Source organism: Myotis nattereri (genome assembly GCF_964212035.1).
Source record: "Myotis nattereri genome assembly, chromosome: 14".
In the NCBI taxonomy this organism is placed as follows: Eukaryota; Metazoa; Chordata; class Mammalia; order Chiroptera; family Vespertilionidae; genus Myotis; species Myotis nattereri.
The window spans coordinates 33625992-33643714 of NC_138089.1; the positions used below are offsets into that span (position 1 = coordinate 33625992).

Sequence of the window (17723 nt, forward strand, 5' to 3'; positions counted from 1 at the left end):
TTGAGCCAAACCGGCTAGGGTGAGGGCAGGTATTTTTATCCCATTCTTCAGATGAAGAACTAAAGGTACAGAGGGTACTTTACAGGCCAGAAGTATGATGAGTCAAGATGATGCTACATCCGCCCAGCTGGTGTGGCTCAGTAGTTGAGTGCTAGAGGACCCATGAACCAGGAGGTTGAGGTTTGATTTCCGGTCAGGGCACATGCCTAGGTTATGGGCTCAATTCCCAGTAAAGGGCAGTCAGGAGGCAGGACATTCACTGCCCCTTTCTTGTCATTGATGTTTCTCTCTCTCTTTCTCTCCCTCTCCCTTCCTCTCTGAAATCAATAAAAACATACTTAAAGAGAAAAAAAAGATGATGTTACAACAGCCAGAAGAGGAGCTGGAGGGCTTTGTATGGTTCAGAAAACAGTTACATTCTTTTCCCCCAACTTCCTGCTAGAGGCTCAGTCTCTGACAAATGCTTTTCCTACTGGTCCTCAGTTTCTGTTCCTGCACTGCCTTTGCCCCTCTTAGATTCATTCTCTCATTACTTCTCCATCATCACTTAAAGCTGTGGAAAGAAGCATACACTACACACTGAGCATTTAATCACAATGGGCATTAATCTCTCCAGTACTATTTGAGGTTCAAGGTGAATAAGCTAAACTTCACCAAAAGATGCAGACTTTATGAACACAGAGATTTCTTTGCACTTAAAAAAACAGACCACAGCCTCTAAAGCTATACTTAAATGTCACTAAAAGTATATTGCAATTCAAGCTGGCCTTCCAAATAACTTTATAAACTACAAGAATCCATAAAAATGTTCATTTATTGCTCCAAACACCTCTCCCCTCAATCTCCTTTAAAGGTTATCTTTCTTCTCCTTTTCACATGACCACATCTTGTGAGAACACAAGCATAAAGAGTGCAAGGGATGCAGGTGCATAGTTCCAGAGAAGAGCAGTCAGCACAGTAAATAATGGCTGAAAATAAGAATGGCTTAGTGAGTGCTAAGAGGACAGACACAGCCAAGTAAAAGCTGGTTTTATGGGGATTAAGACACGATTAAGCGAATTTTTAAAATAGACAAAATCCAATAACATGCGCTGATACAATAATCCAAAACAAAACAATGCCAACCAATGCACTTGTGTGCAATGTTATTTTTAACTTTTTAAAGGTATGAGCACTTTACCTTGCTACCTCAACCGGCAATTAAGGTCTAAGAGCAATGAACACCAATGCTTGGCACTCATAGGTGGAATTTAGGGCTACAATCAAGTACAATTCAGACAAGTTAATCAGCCATGTATGTATATTGGCTACTGTGCCACATGATGATTACGTATAAAGAGCAAATTGTTATGTAAATGACTGTTTACTAAACAAAATAGTTTTCTAGCTTTTTAAACTTTTCTATGCTGTCAGCTTTAACACTGGCAGTTTTCCTGACATACAGATTGTTCCTCACTGCCTATAAATAGCAAAGTCCTTCTTCTGACTCCCCAGCATGCACAGACCTATCCTTGACTTGATTATACTCTTTCCTGTACCTCCTTTGACCAACTTAGGCTTTCTGCTCTCTCCTCTGAATCTGTTGAGTACTAGAGGGCCACTGAACCGTTGAGTAGGGGCAGAAAGGCCAAATCAGGCTCCTCAGTCAGGGGTTGGGAATTCAGAGGAGGAAGGTCAACCCAGAAGACCTGAATTCAAGACAGAGTAGGGAACAGGTCTCTGACAGTAAGGTGCTAATCACCTGGACTGGCTCTCTCTCCAGGTGTGGTGAGCCCAGCACAGCACCAGGGAACAACTATGTCCCTTAATCTACACAGTCTCTCCTGGTTTGCCTGTCTGAAGCAGTCCAGGAAAAACGCCTGTCTCTCTCACACACTGTTGCCATGTTAGAAATACCGTTTGGCATTTATTTGGTTAACATGTTATCTCCAGATGCAGTCTTCATTCATCCTTGCCAAATTCTATCTTTTGGGTTTAGATTCACATTTCTAGCCCATTTAGATAATTCACCATTTTGGTTCCTACAACAGCTATTTCTCAAAGCTTCAGGTAAGAAAATGCCAATGCCCTGAAAGAAGTAATAATTTATTAGGGTGGCTATAACTGGAAGTTAGCTAATGGTATGTTAGCCTATGTTCAGGTGAGATAACATATGGCAGAAATAGCACAGTGCTAGGAGTTAGAGGACTTATCTCCTGACATGCACCAATTAATTCTGTGACTTTAGGTAAGTACTGTGGGACTTCAGTTTCCTCATATGTAAAAGAGAGTGAAAACAGGTGAGCTCTTATTTCTGGAATGAGTCTGTTTTTCATTAGAAACAGCTAAGGGATCAACAAATAACTTCTAAGATTAGGAGTGAAGAAAGGGGGAATGAAATAATTCCTTTTCAGTTATCTTAAAATCACTCTATTTGCAAAGTATTTAACAGCAGTAACAAATGTTCTAAAGTCAGAGGTAGGGGAGAAAACAGGGCACGACAGGAGTGGGGATTTAGGGACTTCTCCAAAGACATACTGGAAGCTAGGTCTTACAGGATAGGTGACATGGGGGTTGGCAGGAGTGGAAACCCATTTTGGAGGGGAGAACTGAGAGCCCAAATGCAGAGATGTGCCTTGGGAGGGCAAGTGGGTCAGACTCACACACACAACAGTAGTTTGGGTTTTATCCTCAATATCAGTTTTCAAACTTTTAAATATTACTCCTAAAAGCAGGGGAAATCATTCCCAGTGTAAGTATGCATGGGGTCTTGGGAATTCCCACTTGGTCTCCTACTTGTCCACATGCAGCTCTTAGCCTACCAAACCCCTCTGTTTCTTGAAGCACAGCCTGAAATCATTGCTAAATTCCCAGGCATGATCTGACTCTCCAACATATGTGCGTGATAAAAATAAAACCCAACCAAAAGAAAGCACTGCTATGAGTGGTAGGAATCCCTGAATATTGCTGAGCTGGGAAATGGCATGATCAAATAAATGTTATGGTCATGCTCAGTAGTAACTGTTCTAGGAGAAGGACAGAGGCATATAATCCAGTTACTAAAGATTTTATAGTAGTCCTGGCATTAGGAGCTAAGAACTTAAAAGCAGTTGGATATACTGGAAAGTATCAAAGACTTGCTTCTTAGGAAAAATCCATTTATTTCTGAGTAGAATTACAGTGCTGAGCTGGCCTGGTTGTTCCTGGTCTGGCTTTAGGACAAAGAGTTATGATTATTGGGTGAGAACAAAAAATAAGATTTGTATTCAACACAAGAGACATATGTCTAACAAGTAAGGCTATATTTAATGATGAAATAGGTTGCTTGGTAAAATAGTGAGTTTCCTGTCACTGAAAGCATTCAAACAGAGAATGAATTTGTATGTCAGTGATATCATGGATGCAATTCCTATATTAAATGAGAAGCTGGACTAGAAGTCCACTAAGGTTTTCTTCAAACTTAACAGTTCCATGTAATAGGACCATAGCTAAAGATATATCAGGATCAAACACATTTTTTCAACATGGGAAGAAAAGCCCTATGCATGCTTAAAAGCAAAGAGCAAAGAGGCAGTGAAGAAAGGGAGATTGGGACTGCTAGGGTAAGGGCAAATATACATCACTTAGTAGTTGTATTACCTTGGCAATTTTTCCCATTTCATAAATATCTGCTTTCTGATCTTCAATATCCATGAAAGCAGCTTCAATCCTGCTTAGAATCTGTTCATGGTTACTGCAGGCATCTGGGAGTCCTTCAGGAAAGTAGAACTGTGGAATGTTTATGGACAATGGTGCGTTCACAACCTTATTCACATGAGGAACAGGAGAGAGAGGCTGGGGAATACTTGGAAAGGTGGCTGGAGGTGGCAATGGGGTTCCTGGCTTCTTTTCTGGTTTATTTTGAATCTGGAAGGAAAATCTGAGTATGAGACACATAAATTATAAACAGCATATATTTCTTGAAAGTTCTCACCAGTAATAAGAGGTTAGGTATATATATAAGCCACAATTAGAGACAGCAGAGATTAAGAGCTCACTCTACTCTAGAGGGTGGCAAGCATGTTTCTAGGGAATGCTTATCCATACTAAATATATTAATACATCAACCATATGTCAATACCTGAGTTTATATAAATTAATGCTTAAAAATCCTACATTTCCCATAAATTATATGGCAGGCATCTTTTAAAAATATTTTTTTATTGATTTCAGAGAGGAAGGGAGAAGGCTAGAGAGATAGACACATCAATGATGAGAGAGAATCATTGATTGGCTGCCTCCTACACACCCCACAGTGGGGATAGAGCCCACAACCTGGGCATATGCCCTGACCGGGAATCGAACTGTGACTTCCTGATTCATAGGTCAACGCTCAAACACTGAGCCATGCCAGCCAGGCTATGGCAGACATTTAAGAGCAATGCCAGCTGACATATTAAGAATCTCAAGGTGTATTCTTAGTCTTTAGAATTGGATTAGTAAATTCTTTTTGAAGATTGTTCTTGGTCTTTTAGTGCATTTCTCTCTTCTTTAATAGGCAGAATAAATTTTTAATTATGTAGATCTAAAATCTATTGGAGGGAGTGTCCTTTCACTTTCTTCTCTAGTTTAAATTTGTCTAGGTAGAATCACTGCCAGCCCTGATGCAGAGAAAGTCTTTGTTAAGAAAATTAAAGCATTTTTTTTTCTTGTATTTTATTTATTTATTTTTTTATTGCTTAAAGTATTACAAAGGGTATTACATATGTGTCCTTTTCTCCCCCCACCCCCCCGCCCTTGACAATCCCCTGGCCTCCCCTACACCCCAGTGTCTTATGTTCATTGGTTAAGAAAATTAAAGCATTTTTGTTTTGGAACGTCTTCTACCAGGCCAATTTACCTGCCACTAGAGGTATGCCATTTTTTTTCCAAGATACAAATTGCTCTCATTTTTGGTACATTCTAATAGGCAAGGATCATGGTCATTAATTTCATCACAGCCAAACTTCCTTTACTGTTTATTAACTCATTTATACTTTATATACTTTACAGCAAGGACAGTATAAAAAGTGGGTGGAGAGAAATAGGGAGATGAAGATTATCCATTTAGTTAGAGAAGTTTATTTTATCAATGAAGACTAAATTTAGTTCAGAGAGTCCTAGAAGAGAAAGCAAAAAGATTCCATGAAGCTTTTCAGAGTTTAAGTTTCTACTCTTAATTTTGACTGATTGACACTGTAATAGATGCCGTATAAAGTATAAAAGATGGCATGATTGTTGACCAACTAGATTTTAAATTCACTGTGAACACAAAGTATTGCTTGAGTGTTTTTCCTTAAATTATCCTAATGCCATTCCTAAAGTTTGAATAATAATTTATCTGTAAGTAGATCTGACTATCATATTTCCTTTTGACATAAGGGCTTATAACATGATATTTAGATTCAGGACAAAAATCTTTGTTACTTTTGAAAAACATGAGTATTATAGGAAGATTCATTCACATAAATACATGATGAATAAGATTGAATCTCCTTTTTTGTTATACCTGACCCATTTCTCATGTTAATACCTGATATTAATACAAAGAGTGGAGTCTACTCATATATTATAATAATAGTACTGGGGCTATGAAGGCCAGTTGGTCACACCGAGCCACTGCTGCACTATCAGGATGTCAGCCATGTAAAGTAGAAGTCTAGGAAGAAATTGCATAAGGGAAGTGGTACCAATGAAAGATGAAAAACTTAACAGAAAACAGTGATGGCTTACTAGCCCTATGACCTCAGGAAAGTTACGTAATCTTTCAGAATTTCAGTAATAAAACAAATTAAAATCCTTACTTCTTAGGATATTGTGAGGATTAAAGGAAATTACAGAAGTAAAAAGCAAGGACATTACACAGGTAAAAGGTTCAAAACAGTGCTGGGTACGATATGTCCTTATTTAAGCTAACGGGTGGGGAATCTTAAAACATTAAACATACCCTGGCATGGTTCTGCAGATTCAATAATAAATAAAATAATCACATTTATAAAGAATTTAAAGTTTACAAACCACTTCTGATTTAACAAACTGATAATCTATTCTAAGTAAACATTTCTCTCTGCCTTGGTGCTAAATCTGCAAATATTACATAGTCTTGAGTCAATGACAATAGAAATTGTTCTTAAACTTCTAAAATAAGGCATGTAATTCTTCAGGTCTTTACCTAGGTTACTTATATTAGTGTTATTTCCTTTCTATTATTCTATGCTAAAAAAGATTTGTGAGACAAGTATAAATCATCAAAATTATTTTTTGGTTTCCCCAAAATGTTTCCCATGTGTGACATCCAGAGCAGTTATAACTGTAGGATTAAGACCACTGGTGCCAGTGAGGATGAAACCCAATAGTCTAACGAACACATGCTAGTGGGGAAGGTTTAAAGGCAAGCCTTCAATGTTGACTCTACACTTTTGCTCTGATAGAAATAAGTGACATTCAGAACAAACCCTGGCTATCTGTCAAAGTTTTTATTTGAATGAGAAAATATTTGATTATGTAATAGTCTATTTTACTTTCCTTAAGTGTACCTCTTAACACAGAGAAATTTATGGATAGGCAACTATTTATTAATTCATTGGTTGATACACATTTAATAATAGTGATGTTAATATTTAAAAGGGAAAATATAAAGAATGCATATTGTGAACTTTTGGTTGTATCAATTTACTTTCCATTGAATTTAAACTTTAATGTAGTTTAATAAAACTGACTTTTTACTAACATTATAAAACAAAACACAGTAATATAAATTTTGCCAGATTTACCAGCAAGTTTAGCATCTGCTCACTTTCAATAAGATTGTTTCACTCAGATCTAGGAACAGCACTAAAACAGAATTAGCTGGGTAAAAGTATCTCAATTCTCCATTTCAGTTTTTCCCTTTATAAACACAGTATCATTTAGAGATTTCTTCTGAATAGTTTCCTTATACCATTATGCCACTGTAGCATTTCCAATATTTGATAACTTTTGAGCTATTAAAAAACACCTTCCAATCAAATAATATGGTCCAATTAAATAATTTGAAATTACTCTGGGTCAGAATAACTATGAAACTATGGTTTATTGCTGGGTTCTGGATGGCCATCATTTGTATGGCCCTTGATTTGTACTGTAGTCAGTGTTAGGTACTTGTTTGGTGAGGCACTGGCCATAACAGTGTAAGCAAGTTAGCAAGGGCTCTGCAAAGTAGTCATTGCGGGCAGAAATGATTCAATCTCACAGCTTGCTGAGGGGTACATTCTTTCACCACCCAGAAGTTAATTGCCACCCTTTATTACTCTTTAATAAAAGTGATGTTAACATTTAAAAGGGAAAATATCATACACACAATTGTCTAAATATAAAACTAGTTCTTCCTTCAAAGAAAAAAAGGATTAACAGGATCTATACTTAAAAAAATATTCATTACAGATGTATGCTATTCAAACATAGCCTATTGATTCAAAGTATATACAGGACTTTTAACACAGAAATTCTACCCCCGCCCCCAATTGTAAAATATGTGTTAAGTAGTATTTATTCTCTCTAAAACCGATTCCCTCTCTACAGAGAAAAATGTGAGTACTGTACTCAGGTCCAGAAGGTCTATTTTTAAACCTGTTGGAATCTCTCTACAAATAGCTTTCTGTAAATAGCTGAATAGAGCACACAGATTAATTCCTTGATCTAATATCAAGTGAGCTGTAAAATTACTTGTAAGTTAGTTCATTGGGTGGTTTTATTAGTAATGAAAATATTTTAAAAGAAACACCCAAGTTTCAAACCTGTGTCTGCTGAAATGACTTTAGCCGCTTCTTAAAACGTGACGGGAGAACAAAATCACAGCCCCTTGCCAGAAAAGCTAACTCTCCCCTTAAATCCGGGTCCCTTCGTAGAGATGTTTCCTTGATCATCATTTTTGAAAAGTGGATGTTTACTTTGCAACTGTCCAGCACACTTCTGAAGATAGTCAGGTTTAATACGTTGTCAATCTTGTCAGGTAGAAAGGTATTTTTTTCTTCTTATCTTCCAAAGAAATTAAGCTCAAGCATTGTGCTCTCCCAGCCTCCAGAGACCACAATCCATGCTTGTACTGACATGCAGCTGGTTCCCAAATACAGCCTGTGGCTCCCAATACCTGCTCATAATTTTCAAGTTAGAAATATGGCCTGTAATGGGCCTGTTGCTCCTCGTAGGTAGCTTTATGTCAAATTGACCTGCACATGGTGAGAATACAGAGCCTTATGGGAAAGGAAGCACCCACTACTCTGAGCGCCAAAGTTAGAAACATTACAGTCGACCTAAAAATAGCGACTTCTCAGATAATGCTAACTTCTTAAACCCAGAGTATGTGAGGTGTCAATTCAGATAGTTTCTCCTCAAACTAGAAGAGAAAGAACATTTTTGATTTTGCTATTTAATATTTTATGAAAGAACAAGCTGCACTTCAAACTTGAAACTATTATTTTAAGAATAGTTTATTTCTTATTTGAAGGGAAGCAAATATCCCAAACTCTCTAGTTATATCCAGTCAAAATATGGAGAAAAACAAAATTTCATCCTCTAATGGTAATATACAAAGATATTCCTTGGTGTCAGATCTAAAAATAAAATCCTTTTTGTTTGTTTACAGAAGACTATGTTAATCATCAAAAATACTTTTTGGAAGTGATTCTAGATCAGGATACATTTGAAAATATATTGTCAGAGTGTTAGTTGGGAAAGTGGAACAATTGATGCCATAAGAAAGCAGCTTTTGATACATATAAATGAGTGCAATTTGGCTACCATTAAGGTACAAAAGCTGATCAAATAGCAATGACATATTACATTTTTTTAACCTTTTTTTCCTTTTAAACTGAGCAGCTCACTTGGTTGCTTTTTCGACATATTACATTTTTAATTTGTGGCTGTTTTCCCCTTCAATGGGCTTTAAACAAATCATCTCAGATTTTTAAAATATTCTATTATTTTTTATCATATATTAAAGTTCTGCCTCGGAGAGTTATTTACAAGAGACTCTTCAAGTACTCTTTCATGTTTAACATTTAGACTTCAATATTTATTTTTGATCAACCACATTATTCAGTCAATATTTATTTTCTACTTCTAGAAAATATAAACCAAATAGCATTACCAAGTAAACCCCCAAACCCAAAACATCTCACAACTCCATTCTATTGAACCTTTGTCTAATTTAGAAGGAATTAAATTCAATAGTTTCCCACAACTTAAGTTAGCTTTTTTTCTTGATTTCCTTTCAAGACATTCTGACAACACTTCATAATGTGTACATTTGGCTTATATATTTAAACCTGAGGTTTTCAAATTTCTTTTTCCTTTTTAAGGTATGTAATTCTCCACTCAAACAAAATCTTACCTGAAAGCTTCCAATATATACTACGGTTGAAAAAGGATTACAATGGAAACCACTGGCTAATGCTTCAATGGCCCCCCACCCCCCAATTTTCTCTCACTGGGCTTAAATGTTCACTCTTTGAGCTAGGTATCTTTCCTGTTTTTTCCCTTACAGTTTTGCCTAGAAATCTATTTTCCTCCTTCATTATTTACTTCCAAATTAAAACACCAAAAAAAATTTGTTATGAATGCCACTAGGACTTTTGGCTTATGATGTAATTAATGCTTTTTCAATTAAAGCACGCCCGCTTCTTCCCAACACCAACCTGTGGCTTCAGGGGGTGACTTTTCATCCCCTTCCTGAGAAAGTAGATTAGTGATTGCCAGGGGCTAAGGGGTTGATAAACTGCTAATAAATACAGGTTTGAAGGTAGAGGTGGTGAAAATGTTTTGGAATTACATAGTGCTGATGGTTGCATAATCCTGTTAAAAATACTAGAAACCAAAAAATTGTGTACTTTAAAAGTGTGAATTGTATACTATGTGAATTATATCTCAATTTTAAAAAGCCTTTCTTACCTTGGCTCTGTTAGAGTAGATTAAAAAGGTAATTACACGGAATTATAGACTCTGTTTAAAATATCATTGTAAATAAGCTTTGAGAAGAAAATGATTACAAGCTAATTAATCTTTATCCTAAACTTTACCATCCTTCTCTTTATGCTCTAACCTGGTGTTTTTTTAAAAAAATGTTTAATTAATAGCTTGTTTTGTGTTATTAATGTTATTTTACTCTTACAATGATACACTGGAGTAGGGGGAGAAGGCCATGTGGTGGTGTTTATCTAGTTTCTTTGCTCCTGGCCTAATCCTTGAGGCTTACTGGTAACTTCACTGGTTGCAGCAAAACAGATCTAATAAGCACTTCTGTGTCTTGCTTCAATTACCTCCAAATGATAGGAACACATTCCATGACTAATAACAGAAAGAATCCATAAATATAGTTTTGTTTTTGCCTCTCAGTGTTCCTAAAAGTTGGGGAGATGTTCTAGGAGCAGGTATGATGATTTGTGCATTGATAATGAAGCAGCAGCAATATGATTGCTTTATGGTAGCCTATTGTAATCAATACAACTGTTTCACAATAGCATAGACTATACACTAATGAATGGTTATAAAATTTTTATGACAAACAGTATCTACACTAATAAAAGAGAAAAATGGTAATTGGCGTACGGCGATACCGTTTTCATTGGCTAATCAGGGCTATATGCAAATTAACTGCCAACTAAGATTGGCAGTTAACTGCCAACTAAGATGGCAGCTAATTTGCATATGTAGGCACAATGCAGGGAGGCGAAAGGGAAAGCAGGAAGAAGCCCCCTGCCACTGACAGTGATCGGAAACCCAGGGGGGAGCTAAGAGCTGGGGGGCAGGGCAAAGGCGGCCCTGGGGCTGCCTTTGCCCTGCCCCCCAGCCATGATCGGAGAATCAGGCGCCATTGCCGCCCTGGCCAGTGATAGCAGGAAGTAGGGGTGGAGCCAGCGATGGGAGCTGGGCAAGGTCGAAGCTGGCAGTCCCAGGAGCTAGGGGTCCCTTGCCTGGGCCTAAAGCGAAGCCCACGATCGCGGCGCTCCCCGCTGCCACTGCAGGTCCCCGCTGCCTGGGCCGGATGCCTAGGCCAGAGGCATTAGGCCTGGGCAGGGGCAGAGCCTGCAACCGCGGGGAGCTGGGGGTTCCCTGCCCAGGCCTGACACCTCTGCCGGAGGCCTCAGGCCTGGTCAAGGGGCCGATCCGGAGATTGGTGATCGGAGGGTGATGAGGGTCAACTCCTCTGGCCGAGGTATCAGGCCTGGGTGGGGGGCGGAGCCGGGGATTGGGGGGATATGATGGTCCCCTTGCCCAGGCCTGAAGCCTGGGTCAGAGGCATCAGGCTTGGGCGGGGGGTGGAGCAAGCGATCAGAGGGAGATGGGGGTCCCCTGCCCAGGCATGATTCCTGGGCCAGAGGCCTCAGGCCTGGGCGGGGGCCAGAGCCAGTGACTGGGGGGAGATGGGGGTCCCCTGTCCAAGCCTGACACCTCTGGCAGAGGCGTCAGGCCTGGGCAAGGGGCCGATCAGGTGATCGGAGGGTGATGGGGGTCAACGCCTGAGGGCTCCCAGTATGTGAGAGGGGGCAGGCTGGGCTGAGGGACACTCTCCTCCCCCCACCCCCACACCCAGTGCACGAATTTCGTGCACCGGGCCCCTAGTTATAGTCATATTCATAATACAGCATTGGAAACACTGTTTATTTCTAGAAAAACCACTTACTTGTAATGATAGGCTGATACCCAATTTCTCCAATTATTAGAGAGGTATACTGTATGGTAATGTAATTTTTTTGAAAGCAAAGTTACAAAACAGTTAGAAAGTGAACACATTATTTTATATTAACCTAGAGGCCCGTTGCACAAAAATTTGTGCACTCGGTGGGGGGGGGGGGGTCCCTCAGCCCGGCCTGTGCCCTCTCGCAGTCTGGGACCCCTCGGGAGATAACGACCTGCTGGCTTAGGCCTGCTCCCAGGTGGCAGAGGGCAGGCCCAATCCCTAGGTGCAGCCCCTGGTCGGGCTCAGAGCAGGGCCGACGGGGGAGTTGGGGCGCCGCCCCCTGTCATGCACAGAGCAAGGCAATCGGGAGGTTGTGATGCCACCCTCAGTCACGATCAGGCCGATTGGGGGGTTGGGGCACTGCCCCCTGTCACACTCAAGGCAGGGTCGATGGGGAGGTTGTGGCACCACCCCGTCATGCACAGAGCAGGGCCAATCAGGGGGTTGGGGCACTGCCCCCTGTCACTCACAGAGCAGGGCCCATCAGGGGGGTTGGGGCTCTGTACCCTGTCACGCACAGAGCAGGGCCAATCAGGGGGTTGGGGCGCTGCCCCCGTCACACACAGAGCAGGGCCCATCAGGGGGTGGGGCACCGCCCTCTATCACCCACAGAGCAGGGCCGATCAGGGGGTTGGGGCGCCGCCACTCTCACACTCAGGGCAGGGCCGATGGGGAGGTTATGGCTCTACCCCATCACACACAGAGCAGGGCCCGTGGGAGGGGTGGGAGTTGTGGCGCCACCCTCTATCACCCACAGAGCAGGGCCAATCAGGGGGTTGGGGCGCCGCTACTCTCACATAGGGCAGGGCAGATGGGGATGTTATGGCTCTACCCTGTCACACACAGAGCAGGGCCCGTGGGGGGGGGGGTGTTGGGGAGCTCCCCCCTATCAGGCACAGAGCAGGGCTGATCAGTGGGTTGGGGCGCCTTCCCCTGTCACGAACAGAGCAGGGTGGATAGGGAGGTTGTGACCCCACCCCCTGTCACACACAGAGCCGCAGGGCGATCAGGGGGTTTGGGCACTGCCCCCTGTCATGCTGATCCCAGTGCTGGGAGGCATATTACCCTTTTACTATATAGGGTTAGAGGCCTGGTGCATGGGTGGGGCCGGCTGGTTTGCCCTGAAGGGTGTCCTGGATCAGGGTGGGGGTCCCCACTGGGGTGCCTGGCCAGCCTGGGTGAGGGGATGATGGCTGTTTGCAGCTGGTCACACACCCTTCAGGGTGGGGGTCCCCACTGGGGTGCCTGGCCAGCTGGGTGAGGGGATGATGACTGTTTGCAGCTGGTCACACATCCTTCAGGGTAGGGGTCCTCACTGGGGTGCCTGGCCAGTCTAGGTGAGGGGTTGAGGGCTGTTTTCAGGCTGGGGGTGACTGAAGCTCCCAACTGCTCCTGTTTTTCTTTTTTTTTTCTTTTTTTATTCTGGGCCAGCTTTAGCTTTGAGGCTTGGCTCCAGCTCTTAGGCCTCTGTGGCTGAAAGTAGGTTTCTGGCCTTTGCTTACAATGTTGCGAATCTGCTGGCTGAAGTCCGGTGGTATTTGTTACAGTTTCTTAAACTGCAGGCTCAGAGGCCTGCAGCGGCAGGCAGGGAACGTTGGAGTCCTCCATCACTGAAGCAAGCAAGCCTCATGTTAGTTTCAAGCTGCCTGGCTGCCAGCCGCCCTCTTGACTGACAGTTAATTTGCATATCTCGCTGATTAGCCAATGAAAAGGGTATCGGTCGTACGCCAATTACCATGTTTCTCTTTTATTAGTGTAGATATTACTCACTTTATACCTATGTAAGGTAGACTATCCACTGCCATACAAATCTTGCACATGATGTTCTACATGATGAATAAGCAATGATGATGATGACACAAAAATGTCTCATACAGTTGTTGCCATAGTTATTAGATTTTCAATGAAGACACATTATACACAACAAAACATTTAATAACTCTATGATGAGTGAATATTTAGTGTTCATTTAGTGGACTTGGATCATCATAAAGATATTCATCTTTGCCAGGCCAGTGTTGCCCAGTGGTTGAGCATCGACCTATGAATCAAGTCACGATTCAATTCCCAGCCAGGGCACATGCCTGGGTTGCAAGCTTAATCCCCAGTAGGGAGTATGCAGCCGATCAGTGATTTTCTCTCATCATTCCTCTCTCCCCCCCCCTCCCTTCCTCTCTGAAATCAATAAAAATATATTAAAAATTAAAAACTTCATCTTTGTCTTTTTCATGTTGAACAGGTTAAGGAGGAGGAGGAAGAGGAAGGGTTGGTCTTGCTATCTAAGGGGTGGTAGAGGTGGAAGGGGAGGCAGGAGAGGGGCAGGCACACTTGGTATAACTTTACAGAAATATATTGTAGTTTTGTCTATTTTGCTTTGTCATTTCTCTAAAAATGTTTCCATATGGTACCAATCCTCCTTCCACCATATGCTCTAGTTTCAGTGCCTGTATCATAGAAGGATCCATATAGTAAAGGCCAAAAGCAGTCTTGAATAATCAGAAATCTTCTGCCTGTCTGATATCAACTGTTTTCTGGCTGCTGCTTCTGTCTTCTTCCTCATCGTCTGGCACTGGTTCAGAAACACTCAACTCCACCAAGTCGTCTTCTGTAAATTCTTCTGGTGTGCAGTCTATGAGCTCTTGAATTTCTCCAAGATCCACATCCTGAAACCCTTCGGCACCCACCTTTGCCACATCCACAATCTGCCATGATTTCCTTGATTGGCTTTGTCATAAATCCTATGAAGTCATGCACAGCATCAGGGCAGTTTCTCCAGCAGGAATTTATTGTTTTGGGCTTGATGGCTTTTACTTTTTGTGTAACAAAGATGGCATCTTCAATGGTGTAATTCTTCCAGACTTTCATGATGTTCTTTCTAATGGGGTTCTCTTCTGTAGCACTGACAATCCTTAACATAGAATACCATTTGGTAATGAGGCTTAAGGGTCCTTAGGACCCCCAAATGTAGAGGATGAATCAGAATTTGTTGGTTTGGGGCAAGCAGACCACTTCAGTATCTTTGGTGTTGAACTCTTGGGGTTTTGGGTAGCCAGGGGCAATGTCCAATAGCAAAAGAACTTTAAAAGGCAGTCTATTAGCAAGGTACTTCCTGACTTTAGGGACAAAGCATTGATGGAACCAATCCAGCAAAAGGATTCTGGTTGTCCAACCCTTCCTGTTGTATAACCAAAAAGCTGGCTGCTGGTGTTTGTCTTTTCATTTTAAGGCTCGGAGGTTAGCAGCTTTATAGATAAGGACAGTTAATCAGAAACCCCACTGCATTTGCACAAAACAATAGAGTTAACTTATGCATTCCTGCCTTAAATCTTGGTGCTCCCTGATCTTCCTTACTGATATATATCCTTTGTGGCATTTCCCTCCCAGCAGAATAGAACACTTTTGTCTGCCTTAAAACCTGTTCAGGCAGATATCTTTTCTCTTCAATGATTTTCTTAATGGCACCTGGGAACTTGTCTGCTGTCTTCTGGTTGGCAGAGGCTGCTTCTCCTGTTATCTTGACTTTTTTTTTTTTTAAGTCAAACCGCTTTATAAAAGTATCAAACCATTCTTTGCTAGCATTAAATTCTCCAGCTTTAGGTCTTTTACCTTCCTTCTGCTTTGCCATATAATGACTTTGCTTTTTCTCTAATCATATTAGAGTATATAGGTATGCCTTTCTTATAGAAACCCTGCACACATATAAAAACTGCATTTTCAATATGAGATAAAAGGTATTTCACAAAAAGTGCAGGATTTTTGTGCCTGCTGGTATAACTGCAGCAACAGCTTCATCAATTTCCTTTTCTTCTACAATGGTCCTTAGACTAGATTCATTTATCTTGAAATGGCAGGTAACAATAGCTTGCATACCTCAATCTCCAGTACATATCAAGCAATTCAACTTTTCTTGCAATGTCATGACTTTTCTTTGCTTCTTGGGTGCACTTCCAGCATCACTAGTGGCATTTCTTTTGGGTCCCGTGGTGCTATTCAAGGTTTACGGTATTGCATTAACACGAACAATAGGTGAGAACTGTGAAAGGTCAATTTTTACTGTGATATGCAATATACTGGAGAAACAAACTGCTCACGTGGAGATGATTAACATCATGGGCATTTTAAGCGGATACTCGCAACACTTGGGCTCACCGCAAGAACAACAGGAGGTATTTACAAAATTATTACAGTATTACAGCATGTACTACAATTAATTTTATGCAGTAACGATTTAATAGACTACTGTTTACCAGAAGCCTTACCAATAACATGTAATGTTTGTTTACATGTCTCTTGACTGCTAATGGCACCGTGTACATTCTGTAAGTGTGTGCGGAAGTTTTGATAAATTTTAACCTTTTATAATTCAGTTGTGTATATTTTATGGTAGTAAATGATAAAGTAGACTAGTATCTACATATACTTTATGCATTTATGAAATATGTAAGTTTTTCTTAATTTTTCAATATTTCTAAGCTTTGTAGTTCACCTGTGAATTTTTTCAATTTGTCACAAATCTCCAAAAAGTTTTCCAATATGTTTACTGAAAAAAATCTGTTTATAAGTGGGTCCACACAGTTAAAACTAAAGGATTATTAAAAGGGTAACTACAATATTTACAAACACAGGCACAGGAGGTCAGATATGGCCTATGGGCCACAGGTTGCTAACTTCTGATCTAGACTAATATCCTCTTTATCACTTTTTCAATATCCTCCTAGTATCTTCTAATTGGCTCCCTCTCCCAATACAGGTTTGCATTGTGGATAACAAATACTGATCACACTTGTGTAACTATTTGAAAACATATGTCAAACCTATCCCAATGCCTGCCTTTGTCAGGCTTGGAGCTAAGAATAGTTTTATATTATTCAAGGATTGTTTTTTAAAGGCCTGGGGTGGGGTGGGGTAGGGACCAGGTAGAGGTCAAAGGGGGAGAGAGGGGACATCTGCAATGCTGTCAACAATAAAAATAAATTAAAAACAAAAAAGAAAAAAGATTTTTTTATTTTTAAGTAGGGAGAACCGAGTCAAAGAATGGTTTTGTTTTCTTGCATTAAATATTATGTCTCTTTAAATTAGCTTTTCATGAACTAGTTTTTCCACTTTTATCAAGAAGAAATCTCATCAAATTTTATGCTATTCTATGATATGGGAACTTATTTAAAAGACTGATGGGAGAGTCTTTTAATAAGATTTTGATTTCAGTCCATACTTGTTAAAAAAAATGGGAAGCTTATTTAGAGCCCTCTGTGACATTTTTAGGTAGCTGTATTTATTTAATTTTATTTTAAATAATTCGTTGTTGTTGAAAGTATTACATATGCCCCCCTTTCCCCCCCATTGACCACCTCTAGTCCACCCCAGCCCTTTGGACCCCCACCCTCACCACTCATTATCAGTGTCCATGGGCCATGCATATATGCATATAAGGTCCTTGGTTGATTACCTCCCACCCATCCACCCTCCCCCATCTTCCCTGAGATTCCATACTCTGTGTTCCATGCTTCCATGTCTCTGGATCCACTCCATTCATCAGATTATTTTGTTACTTAGAGTCCACATATGAGTGAGATCATGTGATACTTGTTTTTCTCTGACTGACTTATCTTACTTAGCATGATACTCCCCAGGTCCCTCCATGCTGTCTCTCATTCTTCTTTTTTACTGCAGCATAACATTTCATGGTATAAATGTACCACAGCTTTTTTATCCACTCATCTGCTGATGGGCACTTGGGCTGTTTCCAGATCTTAGGATTGCAAACTGTGTAGGTAGCTGTATTTAGATTGGGGTGTTACAGGGGACCTGTTCATGAGCCAGGGTCAAAGGAAAGGTGCCACATGAGACTTTTTCTTGGCTTCAGGTTCACATCTTCTGCTTTCTATAGCCCATCTCTTTTAGAAGAATTTTGTTTCTTTTTTTTTCACAAAAGATGAAAGCAGAGGGTGAAATAAAATTAAAAACTCTATATTTAGAGTAAGAGTTTCTGTTAAAATGGTTGTGAGACATT

General features: G+C 40.7%; 1 protein-coding gene across 2 annotated transcripts in view; it reads right to left on the reverse strand.

The window, feature by feature from the left end:
• Window positions 1–17723, reverse strand: part of PPP2R3A (protein phosphatase 2 regulatory subunit B''alpha) — a gene marked incomplete at its 5' end in the record, with an annotated part of 153306 nt that overhangs the window by 90628 nt on the left and 44955 nt on the right. The window contains 2 exons of one of the 2 annotated variants that reach the window (XM_081106170.1): window positions 3619–3885; window positions 7773–7904. In XM_081106170.1, coding sequence (XP_080962296.1) covers window positions 3619–3885; window positions 7773–7904 — 399 coding nt within the window. Of the gene's footprint in view, window positions 1–3618; window positions 3886–7772; window positions 7905–17723 lie in introns of those variants that run through there. The other variant, XM_081106169.1, reaches the window with a different exon arrangement.